The sequence below is a fragment of the Mustela erminea genome, chromosome 14 (assembly GCF_009829155.1).
Source record: "Mustela erminea isolate mMusErm1 chromosome 14, mMusErm1.Pri, whole genome shotgun sequence".
Lineage (NCBI taxonomy): Eukaryota > Metazoa > Chordata > Mammalia > Carnivora > Mustelidae > Mustela > Mustela erminea.
Window position 1 is genome coordinate 50,295,520 of NC_045627.1, and position 20,816 is coordinate 50,316,335.

Here is a 20,816-nt window from a genome sequence, read left to right on the forward strand (position 1 = left end):
GGAACAGTGATGATTTCCAAGGTTTCTTTAATATTAGTAGTAGTACTAATAGAGAAGACATTAAGAAATGAGGACAGTGTCTTTCCAGAATAATTCTTGTAGGTAATTTGAGGCAGATGCTAATACAGCCATTAAATCATCCACTTGGAGAACTGTTTCCCTGCTGCTAGTGCACGGACCTTTTCTGGCACTAGCCTTAGATGCATGTTCCTACAAAGCCTTCGCGACAGCCCTTGGAGCAGTACAGGCCTGGCCAGGAGGACATGGCACACTGAAGATGGCCAGTCGGTCATGGTGGGAGAGGCCACCTAATGGCAGCGGCACCGTCCTGGCTAAGGGGAGTTAAATACTGCAAGCTTAGGGCAAAAGCAGAAATAGGCAAGTCACCCGAAAGCTGGAAATCAGGAGGACACTTAGAACTAGTTCTTGAGTGCCAAGGTACATATGCAAAACATGTCCACTGGAAGCAGCGGCTACGGCTGAAAGATTCGTCCGTAGTTGCCCTTGGAGGTGGGAGACCGTGATTCTCGTTTTTAGATGGAATAGTGTGGCCTACCTGTTACTCCTCTGAACTGTATCTTCTTGGCCTTTGTCCCCTTACTTTTACTCTGAGTGTTTCATGTATGCTCAGAACAAAGTTCAAGTTGATTCTAGATGTCCTAGTGCTTCTTCCTCCCTCCACCTCATTTCTCATCATAAATTTTCCACAGGGAACCGGAAACATTACCATTATTTGAAAGTCAAAAGTCAGTATAAAATGCTCATGTTGGAAATATTTTCACTCTGGAGGAAGGAAGAACTAGGGCCTTTGTTGTTGAGAGGGGAGCCGTCTGTAACGCAGATGCTGAGGGTGAGGACGCGGGGCTGCCCCTCTGTTCTCTGTCGCTCCGCTGCAGGACTCAAAGCCAAACAAGGGCTGAAAAGACATTCAAAAGACAGAACTGAAAGGCTGTGGCAAAAGCAAACACTGCATTGGGAGGCATTTCAATCACTTAGAAATCCAGACTTACTGATTCTGTCTTCACTCTTGGCGAGCACTGGCTGGAGGTCAAATCTAACGAAGGATATGTCCAGGCTCCCTGCTGCCAGTAAGAGGTCTGACGTGTGTCTGATTCAGTCCTTTGCCATGTAACTTATTTTTTTCATTCAAGAAACAGAATTTTTGAGGTGCCTGGGTGGTGCAATCGGTTGAGCATCCGACTCTTGGGTTCAGCACAGGTTGTGAGATCGAGCCCACCCACGTTCGGCTCAGTGCTCAGCACAGTCTGCTTCAGACTCTCTCTCTCCCGCCCCCACCCCCAGACTTGTGCACACCTGTGCAAGGGCACTCTCTCATCTTAAAAACAAAAGGAAATTTTCCTTTTCTTTTTGATGTTTTGAAGTTTAAATTTGCCATGTGTAGATACATTCTTTGTGTCGGTACCGATGGGGTGCTCTTAACCTTTCCTTGGACCTGGGAGCTTCCACTATTTCTTTATTTCTTCCCTTCCCTTCTTTTACTTTAACCTTTTTAGAACTCCTGTTAGACAAATATTGGGTCCCCTGGATGTTTCTTCCATATTCCTTAGCATGTCTGTCATGTGATCCATCTTACTTTCTGCTTTTCAGCCCATTTACTAAGTTTATTTCAACCACATTTTATTTTTTACTTGGAAATAATTTCAAAATTCCAGAAAAGTTGTGAAGAGCACATAGAATGCCATTTACACTTCACCCAGATTCATCAGCTTTATATTTTGCCACAACGGCCTTGTTTGTGTGTGTGTGTGTGTACAAGAATTACAATGCTCAGTGTTGGAACGTTTGAGTGCACACACACAACTTCTCCTGAACTACTTGGATGATATAGCTCGTGCCTCTTCAGGTATTTCAGGGATATTCTCTTATAAAACCAGTTATGTACGATTTTCAAAATCGGGAAAGTTGATGTTGATATCACAACAATAATCAGCAATACCATACTCTGCAGACCGTTGCCAGCTCTAATTAAGTCCTTGAGAGCATATTTCCCGGGTCCACGGTCTGTCAGGGATCTCTCATTGCATTGAGTTCTCATGTCTTATTCTTCCATCCGAAACAGCTCTCCTACATTTTCTAGAGTACAAGGCTGGAGTTTCTGTGGACATATCTGTGCCCTTCTCAGGGCATCCCACTGGGATGCCATGGCGTGCGTCCCATTATTGATGATGTCATTGTTAATCCCTTGTTCTAGGTGGTTTTCCCTTTGTAATTATTATGTTTTGAAGATAGTTTTAGATTGTGTTCTAGTCATTGGTAATTTTAATGTGAATCAGTGGTTACAAAGTTGTGATTTTCTACTTGTGTTATTATCTCTACATTTATTAATTGGCATTCTGTAAGGGGAGGTCTGTCTTCTCCTGTTTTTTGTTTGTTTTGTTTTGTTGTAAGATTTTATTTAAGAGCGAGAGAGAACACAAGCAGGGGGAGCATCAGGCAGAGGGAGAGGGAGAAGCAGGCTCCCCACTGAGCAGGGAGCCCGTACAGGGCTTCCTACTTTTTGGCAACAGAAGATGTTCTCAGATTATCTGGTACTTTCCTCACCCCAGCCATGGAGTCAACCATTTCCCCAAGGCTCTCGATTCCCTCAGGAGAACGGTGTTTAGAGACTGGGATCTGAGTGGCAAATAAGATTTCCAGTTTCCTGTGTCATTTCTAGAGACTTGTATAGTCCAAAATCTTTGGTTTTTTTTTTTTTTTTAGTTTTGGATCCTCTTCTTCACGACACTAGTTTCCCACAAATATTTGGCATAGCTGCTTGTCTTTGTATTTGGTGAGCCCCTGCTCCCCTCAGTTCTGTGTCCTGTGGCTTCCTGTTTTTATCAAGAAGTGATGGGGAACAGTGGTTTGTTAGAGCAGAAAAATTAGGAAGTGTTCCTTTCTTCTTGCCTAGGACTTCGGCTCTCCTGCATCTCCGTCCCCCCCCTGCCCCGCCCCCATGTATTTACCTCCCTCCCCGCTCCCAGAGAGTTTTGTCATTGTTAGACCAAGTTTGGGGGAGCATTCTTGACAGAGGATGGAGGACTCCTACTCGGGCTAGAGCTGGGCTGGAGTCGTGGCTGTTTTCAAGACAAATGTGGGACACCCGCGGAGTGGCACCTGCATGAGGGAGGGCTTTCAGAAACATTTCTTATAGAACATAAATATCTTCTCCACGATGTTCCTAAAACACGGGCTGTTTCTGAAATAAAAGCAGAGTTCAGGTGTTACTGTGACGTTAGGTCGTAGAGTGTGGGGACACATCTCTGGATTGACTACCATGGGCCTTGACTTTGCTGAGGTCATCTGTGTTATCTGGAAGCTTCCGGTCTCTGGAGAGTCTGCAGCTGCCTGCAGCCAGGGACCCAGGATGGGCCTGCACTGCCCAGCTCCAGACAGAGGCCCCCGCGGCTGGCCGCTTAGCATGGCGAGCGACAGCTGGGACCAACTGCTAGCTGCCCCCAGGCTGCTCACCTGCTCATCCCCACAAGCATGTTAGGGGCTGAGTTTGGGGTTCCCCTGAAATCGCTCCCATCTCCAACAGCCTCAAATGTTTGGGGTTATGGTTTCCTTTGGCTATTTCATTTTATACTTGATCCCTTCTACTTCCCACTTTTCAGAAATGAAAAATGAAAATTTTCTGATTGGCTTATGGCACACTTTCTTATTTTTGAATATTATTTCTGAATCCATTTTTCCATCAGATTTGGGGATGTATGATACCACTCTGAGCTCAGTCCATTGCCTGGTTCTGGATGCCACCAGTGAAGGGTGGTCTTAACATTGGCTTGGGTAACAGGGGAGTCATTCTGGGGGGCACTGGCAAAGAGTCTGCACCCAGAGATATTACATGACTGAGTGGAGATAAGAAACCTGTCAAGTGAACTTTAGAATCCTTGTTTATCTGGTGTGCTCATTATAGAAGTGTTTAAATGGGAAATTTGCGCTTAAACTGGATATTAAGGTTTTGTGAAATTGCTTTTGTTAAATGGAAAGCCTCCTATTTAAAAGAACCATTGTTTCTCTCGTGCTCATCCCAGAAACTTCTGGAGCGACTCATCCATGCTGCTGGCAGAGTTTACCAGTTGACTCTTGCATTTATAACCCTTTTAAGAGCACCAGCCCCATGAGCAGGGGAGGGCGTGTGCCCCATACGGAGATCAATGCACTCTGTTTATTACGTGCAATCCATTCTGAATGAAAATCATACATGGGAAGACCACACCACCCTCATATAGCTTGACCAGTAAGAGTGAGATAGAGCAGAAGGAAGACGCAGCAAGGTCTTTCTTGCAACAAGGGCAACAGGCTACCAGCTTTCCAACCTTCGGTCGGGAATGGCCCCAATACATCGTGGCTTGGGTTGGCATCAGTCTCAGCAACTGAAAGTTGCACTGGGCAAGAGGCCCCAGCTAAAGGGAAGGGCAGGAAGGCCAGAGTCAAACCTGTGGTCAAGATCATAAAACACCAAGATACTTAATGAAAGCTATTAGACTAGCCACCTCATACTACAGAAGGAAAAAGTTCAAGACATGGTGATTTCCTGTTAGCAGCAGAGTAGCCTGGCACACTCGTAACGCTAATGTTTTAACATATTGAGCACACAAAGCTGAGTGGTAAGTAAATTCCGAAGGAAAACTGTTTGAATTAATGACCGTTAGGAAACAAGAAGAAGGGCTGAGACCCTTGTTAACCCTGACAACCAACTCCTGTCCTTTTTCTTTTTTAAAGATTTTATTTATTTGACAGAGAGAGATCACAAGTAGGCAGAGAGGCAGGCAGAGAGAGGGGAGGGAGCATGCGGGGCTCGATCCCAGGACGCTGGGATCATGACCTGAGCCGAAGGCAGAGGCTTTAACACACTGAGCCACCCAGGCGCCCCTCCTGTCCTTTTCCACTACCCAGTCCAATCCGATTTTTTTTTAAAGATTTTATTTTTTGACAGAGAGAGATCACAAGTAGCCAGAGGCAGGCAGAGAAAGAAGGGGAAGCAGGCTCCCTGCTGAGCAGAGAGCCCGATGAGTGAGGCTCAATCCCAGGACCCTGAGATCATGACCTGAGCCGAAGGCAGAGGCTTGAACCCACTGAGTCACCCAGATGCCCCTCCAATCCGATTTTGTAATGGAGAAGAAATGTTTGACACACGTTGGATACCTAACTACCAAAACACAAACATGTCCTTACAACTAGATGGCTGCTTTCTCAAGCCTGTTGGCTCTAGGATCTGTAATGCTTTGAAAACCCTATGTTGATATTGGGGGGAACAGCTGCAACTCCAAGGGTGGCTGTCTCATCCAGTATTCACACCACTGCCCGCTGGGGGGGCCCTGCATGTAGAACTTACGGGACTGTGAAGTCAAATACAGCCTGGAGTCATGAGAGTCATGATTTATCCCAAATAGTTTCATTTTGTCCCATAGTTCTACCTCCTTTACCAAATCCTTTTGTGTTCCATAAATAAACGAGGCAGAGACTTGAAGGGCGCTGCTTTATTCCAGAGCTGACCATCGCCAAGGGAAACCCCGACAGTCGTTCTTCACTTCCTCCCTCAGCCTCCTTCCTGGTGAGAGATGCTAATAAGAATAAGGATGGTCATCAGCGAGTGGGAGTAAACATGTCGAAGGCTGCACACGTTTTAGTTCTTGTCTGGCCTGTCTTGGCCTCTGTCTTGCGGAGGCAAGGAAAAAAATAAGTGAAACTAAGTTATAGATAAATTCAAGGAAGGGCCAAAACTGAAGGAAATAAAATTTTGTTTCCTCAACGAGGCCCTTGTGCCTATTTCTAAGAGAGGCCAAATAGGTCGGTTTTCTCCTCCTGCCCTGGAGCGGGTAGAGACTGGTTTCCAACAGTATCCAAAATGTCACCTCCATTTTAAGCAGACTCCTTCCAGGGAGGAATACTTTTCTAGAATAAGATTAGGGAGAAGAGGTGGGAGAAAGGTCTAAAGTTTCCAACCACAGGAGGAGCAACACACCAGAGAAGCTGTAGGACCCAGGGTGTGGTGAGGATCTGGAGCGCACGACGCCATACTGCGTCAGGAGGCGCTCCAAGCTCAGGCTCACGCTTCCCAGGGCCAGGTCCTGCCCAGACAGAAGCATTCCAGTTCTTGTCATTAAGAAATAGCCAAACTCAGAGCATCTAGAGGAAGGCCACATATACTGCATCGTCTTTGCAGAAGTTTTCTAGGAAGAACTAGACCAACTGGATGGTCTCCAGACCAACCCTGGCCAGAGCTATAGGCCAAGGAGAGCTGGGCGAGTCCACGACATCTGGTCAGGGCTGTGCCTGGCGTTCAGGTTTTGAACATCAGGAATCCCCCAAATGCTGTGCCCGGTGGGTTTCTCTTGATGATTGATCCCTGGGTTAACTCAAACCACACTCTCTCGCCTTTCTGCAGCTCGGCCATAGTGAAGGTCGTGGCCGTGCTTCCACCCCTCCGCTCCTCGGTGGAACTGACAGGGGTCTGATGGTGACCTCCAAACACCAGCTGCCCGGTGCCCGGCCCTGGGCCAAATTCAACGCTCACTGCGAACAGATAGACTCCACGCTCAGGGGCTCGGAAGTAGCCGTGTTCAGGGAAGTAGCTGCTGCCGATGTTGATGTAAGTAGCGTTGAACTTCACAGTCTGCAGCGAGGCTGTGCCCTCTGAAAAGCCGGCATAGAAGGCCACAGGGGAGCCTGGAATGCAGGAGGAAAGTGCTCAGTGACGGTCTCTCACTCCCCTGGATGGGAAATCAAACCCTGAGATCTGCCTTTCTCATACCTTATGAACAGTAGGAATAGGTCACTATTTCCAGATAACCTAGGTATTCCTGATAGCAGCCTCAGAGGGGGGGAGCCAACTGGCCCACATTCCCTGGGCCACTGAGAGGAAGGGAGATACAAATCTGTCATCTCTAAGAGTGACATTTTTCAAAAGCACTTTCTCATTTGTTCCCTTTTCCTGCCAACATCCTGGGAGGTAAGTGCCCCTCCTCTGAGGAAACCTTAAGTCTTGAGTGCTTAACTCCTCCAAAGCTGTGTGGCTTGCCCATGGCAAGGCGGGGCAGGAACCCAGGTCTCTGACTCTCATACTCCTGCCACCTACCGGGGATCTTAAGCTACGCAAGGGCAAGAGAGAAGATACTACCTATCCTCCAGGTAATAATGCGAACGCTGGTGAGAGAATGAAAGAACACCGAAGGATCCTTCCTACTGGATGTCTGGCACAGGACCTTAGAGGGAGGAGAGCAGGTGGGCCCGGACAGGAAGGCTCTTCAAGCTGGTCATCTTAATGCTTTCAAACTGTTGCACAGAGTCCTGGGATTACAGATGGAGAAACCAACCCAGAAAGGGAAAGCTTGCTCATAATAAGTGACCACACTGGGAGCTGTCCTTGGACCTCCTGGTTTCTGGTGTTCTTCCCACATACAGAAGCATTTTAGCCAGCCATAGGAGGACAAGCAAGACCAAGAGAACACAGGTGGGGGGCCCTCCAGGAGGCATGGAGGCAGACTGAGCCTTTCCATGCAGATGGCGAGTGTACAGTGAGGAAGGAGCCAACCCCGCTGCCTGGCCATGACTCCCGGGGGCCTGGGGGGGGTGGGACAGAGCTAGAAAATGGGAAGGGTGCGTCCCAGGGAGGTTCTGCCCATGACCCTGGCCTTGGCACCGATGAGGTCATGTTTCACATGTGCTCCCTCAACTCTCTGTGCGTCTCTCTGTATCTCTCTCTCTCTCTGTGTCCCTTGGTTGAGACCAAACTCCCCATTTCTTAGGGGATAAAACCAAGCAACGCCTAAAGGAGGGGCAATTTGCATTGTGATTTGTGCCTTAATCCCACCTAGAGCCCCAGCTCTTTGGCTCCCGGTCCAGAAATAGACTTGTGAGTGTCAAAATTTTGCTCTTCTTTAGTTCTGGAAGATTTTTCTGAGAACTGGAGTGTTGAATAGCTTTCCCATTTGTAGTAAGAGTGTGTCCTGTCCAAGGCCGGCGGCTGGCTCTGCAGTTCCCCCAGCAGCCAGGAGGTGGGGCGCTCGCCCAGCCCAAGGGATGCCCGCCCAGCGCGCCCTCTGCCGGTACTTGGCTCTCTCTCCACCGGTTGCCTCCCGCCTGCCCGCAGCTCCGAGCCCGGCTTTCCAGGCAGACCCTACCAGTCCAGCCCACCGGCCCCTCAGAAGGCCCAAACGCCGCGCTTCACTGATTTGCTAGCAGGTAAACTGAGAGTGCGCCACCATGCAGGGCACAAATTCAAGACCTATGGCCCTTCTACAAGACAAAGCAGCGGGAATTTTTATTTTTAAGGGGAAATTTTTTTTGAAGTAACAAAACACTGCAGTGGTCCACTCAGATGCCTAAACCATCAGGCAGTTGGGGCCTTGCATCACTCGCAGAAGGAAAAAAGATGGAAGAGTTAGTGCAGACAGACAGAGCCTCGGCCCTGAAAATGCTGGGGAAATGGGAAAGCACTGACTGGTTTCTACTAAATGTAGTAGCTTGTGACAGGTACTTGGTAAATGTATCTGTTAGTCTTCATAGCAACCCTTTGATGGAGGTAGTGGTTCTCCCATGTTAAGACGACTCAACATGGAAAAGCCCAAGACAGGCACTGCAGGGACCTGGCATGGAGCAGCAAGAGGGGTCAACTATGTCAGCACAGAGAGCTCCCTTCAGGGCCCAAGGTCTTCCCCTGGATTCCCCTCTTGTGGGGTCCTCCCCAAGGCCGATGACACCAGCCCCCGTTCACATACTGTATACAGGGGAGCTGATTAAAGACACAGGGGGTGAAGTACGGTGGAGAGGAAGAGCTGAGATGGAGGGACTGGAGGCTGCGGCCTGCAGGAAAGGGAGGCTTTCCTCCGCAGCTCTGCAGGCGCAATGGCAGCCAGGGGTGTGTCCCAAGCCTCAAACATCTCATGGTGGGCCTCTGCCTGCTCACTGACATTTGCTTACATTTCAGGTATAAGCAAGGGATAAGCAAGGGGGATCAGAGCAAAGCTGGGCCTGAGTAGTCCTGACCCTTGGTCACCCCGTTCTCTTTCACCTTGCCTTCTGCCTTCTCGGAGGGGAAGAGAATGCTTGCAGATAGCCCTGTCCTCCCAGACTCAGCCAGCTGACCGCCGACCCAGACCCTCACCCCCACCCCACCCCCCACCCCCATGGCCTCCGCTGGGGAACTCACCTGCCTTCCCAAGCACCGGCCCCTGGACAGGCTCATCCGCCCAAGTCTCAGCTTGCTTCCTGTCCCTCCTCCGGGGAGCTTCCAGACCCTTCTGCTTCTTCCCTTTCCTGCTCAGCATGGTCTGCAGCTTCCCCAGGTCCAGGCTAATGTTGGAAGCCACAAGCCCTTGGAAGTTTCCGAAGAGGCCATGGAAGAGGCGCCGGTGCTGCTCCCAGTCGCGCTGGGCGGTGGCCAGTGCCTCGTGGAGGCCCTCGAGGGAGCTGTTGAGGGAGGAGGCCCCCGAAGCCTCGCAGCACCGGCCCATCCGCCGCAGGTCGGAGTCCAGGCGCTCCAGCTCCCGCGCCAGCCCCGCCGGGGTGGGCCCGCCGGCCCCTGCCTCCCGCTCCACGGCCGCCACCCGCGCGGCCAGCGCGTCCCAGGCAAGCGCCTGCTCCTGCAGCCCGGTGGCTGCGTCCAGCAGGCTGGCGCGGATCTGCTCGTAGCTCAGAGGCAGTGGGTCGGGCGCCTCCTCCGCCATCTGCTCCATCACCTCCTCCCCAAAAAGGGCAGCCAGTATGGCCTCGTGACGCAGCGCGTCGTCCAGCAGGGCCGTGAAGTAGCTGTGCAGCTGGCCCACCTCGGCCCGCATCTCCCCGTGCGCCGTCCGCAGCGCGCTCGCCTCGTCGGCCAGCGCCCGCATCTGGCTCCGCAGCCTCGCCCCGTCCGCCCGCGCCCGCTCGCCCTCCGCCCGCTGCGCGTCCACCGCCTGCGACAGCGTAGCCACCGTGCCGCTCAGGGCCTGCAGCGACGAGCCGTCGCGCTCGTGCCGCTCGTCCAGGCTCACCTGCGCCTCCTCCAAGGCGCGCGTGGTGTCCCGCTGGCCCTCGCGGATGACGTCCAGGTCGAAGTAGAGCTTCTGGCAGTTGCAGTCCTTGACGTACTTGATGAGGTCGGCGTGGCCGCCCTGCAGGTGCTGGAGGGTGAGGTTGAGCTCTAGGAGCTGCCGCTCTATCTCCTCCTTGTTCTCCTCCATGATCAGTGACTTCTCCATCAGGATCACGCGCAGCTCGCGCAGCGCCGTGTGGTTCACCTGCAGCTCCTCCAGCTGCCGCTCCACCTTGCTGATCTGATCGAAGGTCTCGTCAGACTCTGAGTATAGCTCCTTGATCTCATCCACGTGCTGTGCCAGGGTGGCCCTCATGTCGGCCAGGGTGCTCTGTAACTCCTCCTCCCTGCGGCCAGCTGCCACATGCAGCGCCGACAGGTTCCTCTGCAGCTGGCCTAACCTGGCCTGCAGGCTCTCGGGCTCTGGCCTGGCCCCTGCCCCTGCTGCTGCTGGGACCAGGCTGCCGTTGGCCCCCATGGGCTCCAGGGCCTTGAGGCACCTTTTCAGCTTGGTGTCCACATCTGCCTCGACCTGGGAGAGGGACTGCTGCAGGGAGAGGTGCTGGGCGTGCATGCGTTCCTCCACATCCTGCCGCAGCTGCCCCACTTTCTGGGCATTCTCCTGGACCTTGCTCTCGAATTTGGTACCCAGCTCCTGGAAGTCAGCCCTGGCTACCGTGCTCTCCCGGACCCCCTTGATAGCCTGTTGGTTGGCCTCCACATCAAGAGACAGGTTTCTCATAGCTTGAGAGAGGCCCTGCAGGCTTTGATTAAGGCTCCTCCAAATAGGGCTGAAATGCTCCTGCAGGAAGGCGTTCAGGTGGGGCAGTAGTACTTGCTCCAAGGATCTGCCAGGCACCTCTGCAACAGAGACACGCTCTTACACAAGCTCTGCGGGAGCAGACACCCCTCCCGGGCAAGGACTGGGTGGTGGGGTTGGGGATGGCCCTCTGAGATAAGGGCCTTCCTCTCATCCCCTTGGATATAAGCAGGCTCTTCCTGGAACCTGCCACTCACCAGGCTCTGTCTGATTTGCCTCGATCGTGGCAGCTGTGAGGTTGCTTGCCAGGGCCTTCCAAGGGCCTGAGAGGCCGTCTTCCACCTGATGAATATCATTCTGGACGTCTCCCAGCAGATGTTCCTGCCGCTCCACAGTGCTGCGGAGTTCTGCAGCTGGCTGGTCTGAAGACACATGAGAGATACGAGTTGAGGTCTAACTCCCCAGACCTGGGCAGATCAGGAGGTACAGAGAAAGAGATTCCCAGGTTCAGTTGGAAATATCAAGGAGGTGTGTGCTGATGTCCTCTGAGCAGGAGCTTAGCAGCCTTTAGCTCCGGAAGGGGAAATGCATGGCACATAAGCCCTCACCCTCAATCTAGCACTTACGGCAGACATGACTAATCAATCACGGCACATTTTCCTCCTTGGCTGTGTGGACTTGGCCTCTCATCATTCGAGGCAGCCCTTGTCAAAAGGTAGGAGTTCACGTGATGAAACTCATTCACCTTCCCAGATGTGGCCCAGCCTTGAAAGCCCTCCTCAATGGTTCTCTTAGGTTCTGTGCTGACTCTAGACCAAGGGTAGTATGACTTCCTGACGTTGGTAGGAAGCATGTGGGAAACCTTCTTCCGGGCCATGAGATCTTGTGCCATTTAAGGAGCAGGGAAGATGCGAGATGAAGCTGTCTTTCCCAGAAAATGGAGTCAAGGGAAACGGTGTGTCGGCTTAGCCAGCAGGTAGTAATGGAGGATCCTGTGACTCTTGCCTCCTTGGTGTAGGGGTAGGCTGATACAGAGCCACAGAAGGGCCCCTGCTGACTCTGGGCACAGAGTTTTCCCGAAATGGCACCCCCCTAACAGAGGAGAAGGGACCTGGGCACCTGGATTCTTTCTGCCTGCCTGCCCTTCCTGCACCTTCCGGGGAAGCAGCATACCAGGTTCAAAGCCGACTGGCCCATCCCAAGGCTCCTGGAGGCCATCACCTAGATCTTCAGGCTCAGGGATTGCTGTGGGATCTGCAGAGAGGAGGCAACAGATGTTGACCCCACAAGTCAGAGGAATGGCCTGACCTCTGGGGTCAGAGGTTAGAGGGGAGGGAGCCCCAGGGAGCCCTACCATGATGCTGGCAGTCAGGGCCTGCAAAGCCTGGGCAGCACCTCCAGGCCACAGAGGCCAGAACCTTCTGCTTGACCTGGTAGACTGGCTTGTGTGCCACACGATACCTGGAGAGAAAGGGGCCACCTCAGTGACTCCAGGGTAAGCCAGCATCGGCTTCAGTTGGATGGTCTGCCTTGCCCCATCCTGTCCCCACTCACATGACTTTGATCTTCTGGCAGTCCGGAGTCCCCTGTGGGCATGGCTGCTGTGAGTGGACGAGGAATTTCTCTGTTTTGCAAGTAGCTACAAAGGTGACCAGCCGGGACTTCTGGTAAGGGCACCAGTTCCTGGAAGAACAAGCCAGAGGAGAGGGCTGCTGAGCCACACCCTAGTCCCAAAGGACCCCTCCTGGAGGTCAGCTGTGTGCTGGTGCCCTCCCCCCCCACCACCACCCCCACCTCCCTGCACCATCCAGTGCCGGGGATTCTGGAATCCATTAGCCTGAGAGGGGAGCACTCTGCATTATTGATCCCCGACTCCAGGACTAGAGCTCCACAAAACCGCCTGCAAGGACTCCTGCTCCACTGCCTTCCACGGAGCCCCTCAAACAGGGATCAGCCCAGAGAGGCTGAGGAGCACCCCGGAATTCACACAGCAAAATCACCACAGAGCCAGGGAAGGCTCTCACTGTTCCTCTCAGTGCCAGCTAAAGCAGGATAGTACTGCTGGGGCTGGAGGGTCCTGGGTTCGAATGTTTCACACTCTGGCTGTGTGATCTTGCAAGAGGCACTTAGGGAGGCCCCTCTCCCCCATTGCTCAGATGGAGATTATAACACCCTCCTCCAGGTAAGTGGATGAGTATCAAGGGTCTGGGTCCTGACAAGTCTCACCGAACACTGCTGGCCTGCCCCATCACCACTCACGCCTTTCCTCACCGCAGACCAGGCTGCAGGGATGGCACCTGCTCCCTGGCCACTTCCCATTATGGCCATTAAGGAAATGGACCTTCCAGCAGTGTGGAAGAAAGCAGCCGAGCTGAGAAGTCCCTTCTCTGGTAAAGGTCCTACAGGGTGGTTTGGAGATCACAGCCAGCATCCTGAACACCCAAGAGGTAACCTCTCCCACCTCTGCCCTATACCAGTGCATGTGGTTGCAGAAATCCCCAGGAGCAGGGGTGCTCATGGCTGGCACAGCCCCAGCTCGCTGGTTCAGTGGCAGGCTTGATGGGCTCAGCAGAATAGGTCAGAGGGTCCTTTGCTGGGTAATTGGCTCTGAGAACGGAACTCTCCAGAGTTACAAGTGGCAGTGACCTCCATGGCTCAGCTCAGCTCAGCATCTCTTGGGTGCTGGGTGCCGGGCTAACGCTCAGCAGCACTCAGGGACAATATGGAGGAACAGATCTTCCCTCCAGGGTCCCCAGGAAAAGCAGGCCATCTCAGAGGGTGTGGAAGGTGCTAGGACCTGGGAAGACTTTCAGAAGGAGGTGATAATTTGGTGCCAGGAGCTGTGACGGAGGTGTATGGCCCACTGAAATGCAGGGATTGGGTTAGGGAGGTAAGGATAAGCCAGGCTGTGGAGGCCTGATGCCAGACAAGGAGCTGGACCATGTTCAGAAAGCAGGGCAAGTTGTGGGGGAGGGGGTTTGAGCAAGGAAGTGACATGACAGAGCCACCCTGGTTCTTGGGTACAGAAAGGACAAGAAACGGCAAGGTATAGGTAAGTGTGTCAGGGATCTAGATGGAAGACGCTGGCAGGTTCCGTGGGTGATGGTGGTGGGTGTGGAGAGGAATGGCCACACTTGTCAGGTATTAGGAGGCGGTGTTCAGGGGCCTTGTAGATGGAGTGGCTATTGGGCTGGGATTTTATTCTCTGGAGCTGGTCTCTGTCCTGGGGTCACCAGGCACACAGGGATAGGGGTGGGGGGGGAGGACTGAGGGAGATTGAGTGATCATATCTGTTTTGAAAGTTGAGCCCCCTTTTCCCCCAGCCTGATTTCCTACTTGGCTCTCCAAAGCCTGATGACCAGTTTTGGCAGCAGACTGAAAAAGCTCATCAGGAGAACGACCCCACTCAAGAGGAAAGACCTAAAAAACAATAACATCAGGGGCTCCCCCAGTAAAATAGCCCAGCATATTTTCATATTATGAAAAAACAAGTCAGAAAGCCCCATCCACACACCCAGATTCCAACCAGCTTCTTAGTCTGTCTACTCTCGAGTGGGCAGATGTCCAAGATGACTCCTGAGAAAAATCTGTAGTACAAAAGAGGGAGGTCAAAAACAAGCAATTGGAAAAAAAAAATCTACTTGGACAAAACCAATACTATGCAAAGAAGAGAAGTCCCTCAAATTTGTGTTAATAATCCCAGATCTATAAGAGAAGTTACTGCATCCAAGAAAGAACAGGAAGCTATTTTAAAAATAGAAGAACAGGGGCGCCTGGGTGGCTCAGTGGGTTAAAGCCTCTGCCTTCAGCTCAGGTCATGATCTCAGGGTCCTGGGATTGAGCCCTGTAGCAGGGAGCCCCTCAGCAGGGAGCCTGCTTCCTCCCTCTCTCTCTGCCTGCTTCTCTGCCTACTTGTGATCTCTCTCTCTCTCTGTCAAATAAATAAAATTTTTTTAAAAAATAGAAGAATATTCAGAGAACAAAAAGGACACTTGGAAATTAAAACTATAACAATAGAAATACAAAAGAGATTTAATAGAAATGTTAGAGGGTGACGTTAAAGAAATTTTCCTAAAAGAGCAAAGAGAGAAAGAGAAACCTGGAGGGGAAAGATTAGAAAAACAGATCCTGGAATTCCAACATCAAAACAATAGGAGTTCCAGAAAGAGAACAGAGCAAGGAAATCATTGATTAAAAAAAAAAAAAAGTCAAGCAAATATTACAGAAGTGAAGGGCTTGAACCTTCAGATTCAAAGGGCTCATAATATGAAAATAAACTCAAGGTCATTATGAAATTTTAGAACCCTGGAAATGAAGATAATTCTATAATTTCTAGAGAGAAAAATCAAGACACACACACACACACACACACATCAGCACTTAGAATGGCCTTGAACTCCTCAACAGGAACACTGGAACCTAGGACACAGTGAAGAATGGGTAGCTGGGTGGCTCAGTCAGTTAACTCAGTTAAACCAAGAGTCTGACTCTTGGTTTCAGCTCAGGTCATGATCTCAGCATGAGATCAAGCCCTGAATTGGGCTCCATGCTCTGCGTGAAGTCTGCTTGTCCCTCTCCTTCTTGCTCTGCCCCTCCCCTGGCTCACACACACTCTCTTTCTCAAATAAATAAATAAAACCTTAAAAAAAAAATAGAGGAAAATATTTCCAATTTAGAATCCTATACCCAGCCTAACTATCTATCAAAGCGAAGAGCACAGAATAAAGACATTTTCAATAAATCAGGTTTCAAAACCTTGCCCCCCCACCCGTCGGACCCCTCATCAGAAAACTACTTGAACAGTGGTTTGCAATCTTGCCATCAAATCTTCTCATCAAAACCACTGTGTAGCACTTTATAAGAAGAGCCTCTGAGCTCCACTCTGGGTCAGTGAAGCAAGCATCTCTGGGGTTGTGGTCTGAGCATCAGCATTTTCAAGCTCTGTGGGTCATCCTAAGTCACAGCCCAGGACAGAGCACCATCATGCCAGAGGTCGTCCACCAACATGAGCCAGAAAACCAAGAACGAGGAAAGCATGGCCTCAGGAGACAGGAGGAGTTCCAGAGGGGATTCGAGAGGGGGAGCCCCACTGCGATGGGCAGTGGGTGTGGGGCGAGTGTCCAGACTGGAGCACAGCTGGAACTCGAATTCGTGATTGAGTAGTGACAGAGACATGAGGAACAAAGAAAATGAACACAGTTGTTTTCCAGGGAAGACCAAAAATATGAAATGGGGGGGGGCATGGGGGAAGGATTCATAGTTTTTTTCAAGTCTCCACTCTGAGTAGCACACACAGTCGTATAAATGTAAATACTCAAAGTGATAGTATGGGAGGATGGCGGAGGGGCAGTGCGCGTGCGCACATGTATGCTCGTGCACGTCTTCTTGCCTGCCTGTGCATGCGTGCTGGGATTGGGGTACAGAGTGGGAATGAGAGCTGAACCAAAGATAATGCTACTTCCCAAGAAGCAGCAATATAAACATGTTAGTTAGAGACGCAGAGGTAAATGCCAAAAGATTCACCTAAAGAGTTAAAAGTCATTGCCTTTGGGGACCAGTGGGCAAAGGGGCTTCTGACTGTCTGCGCCAACATTGCAGAGGGTTTGACTCTAACCTAGAGGGTCGGCATAGTTTTTCCGTAAAGGGATAGAGAGTAAATACTTTACACGAGACTGACTACATAATTTGTAGTGTCCAGTGCAAAATGAAAATGCGGGACAACAATAGAGATTAAACCAAGTGTGGGGCCCTTCTGTGGGCGCGCCCTGTGTGACCGCTCAGGTCACATGCCCATGGAGTTGGCTCTGATTTTAGGCAAAGAATGTTTGCTCAACACAGAAAGAGTGATGGTGAAAGTGCTGGGCCCAGAGTTTAGGGACCACGGGTGAGACAGCCACCTGCACAGACTGTTCCAGAACCAGAAACTCCGGCATCCACCCCACTCCCACCCTGGGCCCCATGGAAATGCTGGAACATTGTCTTGGGCCTGGAGAAAAGTGTTTCTCTAAACTGGTGGTTCTCAGGGTGGGGAGGCAAATGGACTTCCTCCATGGGGAAGATGTCCATGAACTTGGCATCTAGTGGGCAGAGACCAAGGAAGCTGTGGAACACGTCACAATGCACACAGCATGGCCCGGCACCCCCTCAGCCAAGAATTAGCCAGTTCCAAATGCCAGTAGTGGACATTGAGAAACACCCCCTCAAAGCAAAGTTCTGTTCATTGCTCACCCTCTGAACTGCTGCGGAGGGTCCAGAAGCCCTGTGCCCAGGCGAGCTGGGTCTGGTCCAGACTGCCAGGCAGTGACTGGGACTTTCCACCTCGAGCTCCTGGAACCGGAAACAGTACCGCCCACCCTTCCTGCCCAGGAACTTTCTCTCTTGACCTGCCCAAACCTCAGGCTCCAACTGCTCTCCCTGCCCATGCTCCCCCTCCCTTGGCAGCCGTGTCCCCTTGGCATAGTACAGGCCGCTGGCCCAGAAGCCCTGGGAACATTCCTGACCTTTGCTTTGGTTTCCTCCAGCTCCTGGCAGCTGCACTGCTAGCCCTCCGAGCCTGAACCCCCAGCCCGGCTCGCTGAAGCGCCCATTGTTCTCACTCCGTGCTCTTTGTACCCTCCTCTCCTGGGCCAGCCTAGAAATGAGTGTGGGGATCCTCCAGCTGGGTTTGGGCTGCCCTGGACCTCTGACATGGCCCCCACCTGAGGCTTTGCCCCAGTCAGGAGAGTGTCTGCTGACTCCTCTGGAGCTTTTAATGGAAGCTCGGAAACCTGGGCCCCTCCCCTCCTGTTCCCCTTCCTGGATTCACGGTGACCTTGAGCAAGGCCCTTCCCCTTCCCCAGTCCTGGAAATGTGGAGAAGATTCCCACTTCTGGCTTCTCCCTTGGGACTGAGGGAGGGGCTGTGGGGGAGGCTGAGCCAGCTTCTATCAGGGAAAGGGCTGTTTGCTGGAGCCTCCTGAATGATGGATGTGCTGCTGCCACTGTCCACTGGGACACTTCAATGCCAATGAAGCCCACCTCTGTCCACCCCTTCCAATTCCTGGAAAAGGAGAGCGTGTTCTTGGCATCCTTGCTTTCTGAGACTTTGAATGCGGCCTTGAATATGACCACCGCAGGGGAGAATTTTGCAGGGCTTTGTCTTTGAGCAGGAAAGGGACTTTGGCAGAGGAGCCTGAGGCCCACTCAGTGTCCAGAGTGGGGGGGTCCCTGAGTTTGCCCAGGGCCCTGGGCTTCTGAGAGCGGGAGCTGGTGCAGGAAATGCTGCCATGGCCGTGACCTGTGGCCTGGGTTCCGCCCGGCTCCTGAGTGATCTCCAGCCATGTGTGTAACTCCTCTGGGCCAGGAGCGCTCAGCTGCAACAAATCACAGACGTTGCTGGCAGGCGGGCCAGAAAAAGCTGATGCTGGCGGGCAGGGCCGGGAGACAGCCGGGAGCTCCCTCTCCTACCACTACCACCCATCTCGGGGGAGACAGGCCAGCAGGCACCTGAGATTTGCAGCCCAGTGAATGCTCTGACCTGTCACTTAGGAGCTGGGTGGTGTCCCCATCCCTCTGAGCCTCACAGCGTGGAGAGAGCTGTCACCGCAATGTGAAGACGGTGCACCTTGCCCAGGGCTCAGCTTGGTCCCCATCACAGGCTCCGTCGTGCTGGCTCAGAGGAGCCCACAGCCCAGACTCCTGTTCCATCCCACTCCCACCAAAACTAGGGAGCATCAAAAGAGCCTCTTCCTCACGGAGTCCAAATACACACGGAGCTGGGGGTCCCAGAGCCATGGGAAGCACCAGCCAGTTCCCACCTCCACCCTGGGACCAGGCATCTGGCACCAAATTGTTCTGTTCCAACTTCACCTTGTAAAGAGTCACATCTGGGCCCATGTCCAGGGCCTCCCAGGGCCTGCCAGAGACAGGTGTGTGGGGCAAATGCAGGCTGGGAGGCCTGGTTCTGGCAGTGAGGGGCTGAGGGTCCATGGGGCTTATCCCTGATACTGCGGGGCCCCACCTCCCCTTCCCCCTGTTGCAGGAGGGAGGCTGGAGCGGCATTTCCGCCTCTCCCTTCACAGAGCACGGGAAGCAATCAGCCCGAGGAACTGAGCAGAATTTCCTTCCTTTCACACCAGCCCCTCCGGAGGCCTTGACAACCTGAGCTGGGCCTGTGGGGACCACAACTTCTGGGTCGTGGGAAGGAGGCCCAGCAGGCCTGCTGGAAACCCCTTGGTTCCCCTGGGACCTGGGCATTCCTGGGCTGGAGCGCCCTTGTATGTACACCTGCATGTGCTCTGCACACACTGGGACCCCCCAGGGAATTGATGTGTGAGCTCCATGGGGCAGCCCATGAGTCCCTCCCCATAGCCAAGGGGGTGTGGAAAAAGAGGAATGTCTCCTACCTTCTTCCGATCCATCTGGAACCCTGAGCCTCCTTTTAGCAAAAGGAAGCAGGCAGCCCAAAGAAAGGGGCATGGATCTAGTGGCTTTGGGGAAGGGAGGCTTGGTTCTTGGACCTGAAATCAGAGTTGGGTGGGTGGTGTCCCCCACTGAGAATCAACCGCACCACCCAGGGCCGAGGAGGCCTGGTGCTGGGGCAGAGATGGGGCCCTCGGCCCCGCTTGTCAGACCTCACCGAGACTCGGCCTACACTTGCTTATTCTTTCCTCTCCGTGGGCAAATCTGCTTCTGGGAAAGTGTCCAACAAACACATTCACCTTGAAGCGTCAGAGCTGTATAGAACTGTCCCAGGCAGAGTCATTCTGCAAGCCATCATGATGGTGAATCTCAGAGAGCCAAATGGAAGACTCTGGGTGGGTGTAAGTTGCCCTCTCTCACCCTCCAGATCCATATAAACACCCTCCCCAAGCCTGGTGTGTGTGTGTATGTGTGTGCGTGTGTGCGTGTGTGTGTGTGTGTGTGTGTGTGGTCGGGGGCTCCATAGGCATATGAGGCATATCTGAGGGTTGGGGCTGCCCCTGAGGGCTCAGGGACCAAAGCATGAGCTCTGTCTCAGACTTAGATCGTGGTTCTAGATCTCCTCAGCTGTGTGATCTTGCGGCAGCGGCTTAGTCTCTCTGAGCCTCTGCCACTGTTGGGAGGATTCGCTGAGCTAACCCTTGGCAAGAGGACTAGCCCAAGACAGATCCAGTAAAGCACCTGCTGCTCTTGACCGTGGAGGACCTGGAGGAGGAAACCGCAGGCCTAGCATCTTATCGGCAGGGGGCCCCAGGCTTCGACAAATAGCTGGGAAAAGCTGGAAAATGGTGTCCTGGTGCCTGTCCCTCAGGGCCAGCCTGAGGACCCACACCAGTCCCGGGACAGTCAGATAAAAACCCAGTCCCCGGAGCATCTGTCTTCTCTGACTTATGCCAGCCTCACCTCACCTAGGCTCAAATGTCAGAGTTTACTTACTTCAGAGAACAGGAGCCAGTGCCAAGCCAACTGAAAACTTCTGGAACTACTGCCCCTCATCACCCCAACTAAGTGGTTGGTGGCAAGAAATGCTCCTGCCCAACCTCCAGGTCCAGTCCCTGCCACAGCCCAGGCAGGAAACTTCCCGGGGTGCCCAGTCCGGGCTGCCTGGCAGTGGTCTTTTGAAAGGAGCCTGGCACCGGGCACCTCACTCAGCCTCACTGCTGGCCCAGCAGGTAGACAATGAGGTCATGTCACAGATGGGTGACTGAGGTCCTGAGAAACCCTGTTCTAGCTGAGCCAGGACTCAGATCCTGTACATGACTTCCCCCAAGGTGGAGGTCCTCCTTACCGTCTGCTGGGATCCCTGCCGGTGTCCTCAGCCTCTGCCCCCCAGGCCCCAGGTGGCCTTGGATTGTGTGGATCCGAGAACCCACTACCTGGGGCCTGGGCTGAGGCCCCCAGCAGCCCCCAGCCCAGGGGTCCCCCGAGGCCAAGCAGCAGTGTGAGGATCATCTTCGCAGTGGGGCAGGCTCAGCCGCAGCAAGTGACTCCACAGACTGCTGGTGAGGGTGACGTCGTCTTCAAGTTAAGTCTCAGAAGGAAAAGAGAGCACAGGGACAACAAAGAGAGGAAGTGG

The 20,816-nt window shown here is 52.8% G+C and overlaps 1 protein-coding gene across 3 annotated transcripts; it reads right to left on the reverse strand.

The window, feature by feature from the left end:
- Positions 1–5,471: 5,471 nt before the first annotated feature.
- Positions 5,472–20,786, reverse strand: MMRN2 (multimerin 2). 3 transcript variants are annotated; one of them, XM_032312363.1, is made up of 7 exons: positions 20,529–20,786; positions 12,336–12,464; positions 12,136–12,242; positions 11,901–12,035; positions 11,039–11,203; positions 9,158–10,882; positions 5,472–6,675 (listed from the first exon to the last, which is right to left on the reverse strand). In XM_032312363.1, the coding sequence occupies exons 1-7, from the start codon at positions 20,690–20,692 to the stop codon at positions 6,290–6,292; spliced, it is 2,811 nt and encodes a 936-aa protein (XP_032168254.1). In that variant the 5' UTR covers positions 20,693–20,786; the 3' UTR covers positions 5,472–6,289. The 3 variants fall into 3 exon arrangements, with proteins under 3 accessions (XP_032168254.1, XP_032168252.1, XP_032168253.1); XM_032312361.1 differs by lacking the exon at positions 20,529–20,786 and adding an exon at positions 17,010–17,558; XM_032312362.1 differs by lacking the exon at positions 20,529–20,786 and adding an exon at positions 17,010–17,550 and having other exon boundaries at positions 11,955–12,035.
- Between the last annotated feature and the right edge of the window lie 30 nt (positions 20,787–20,816).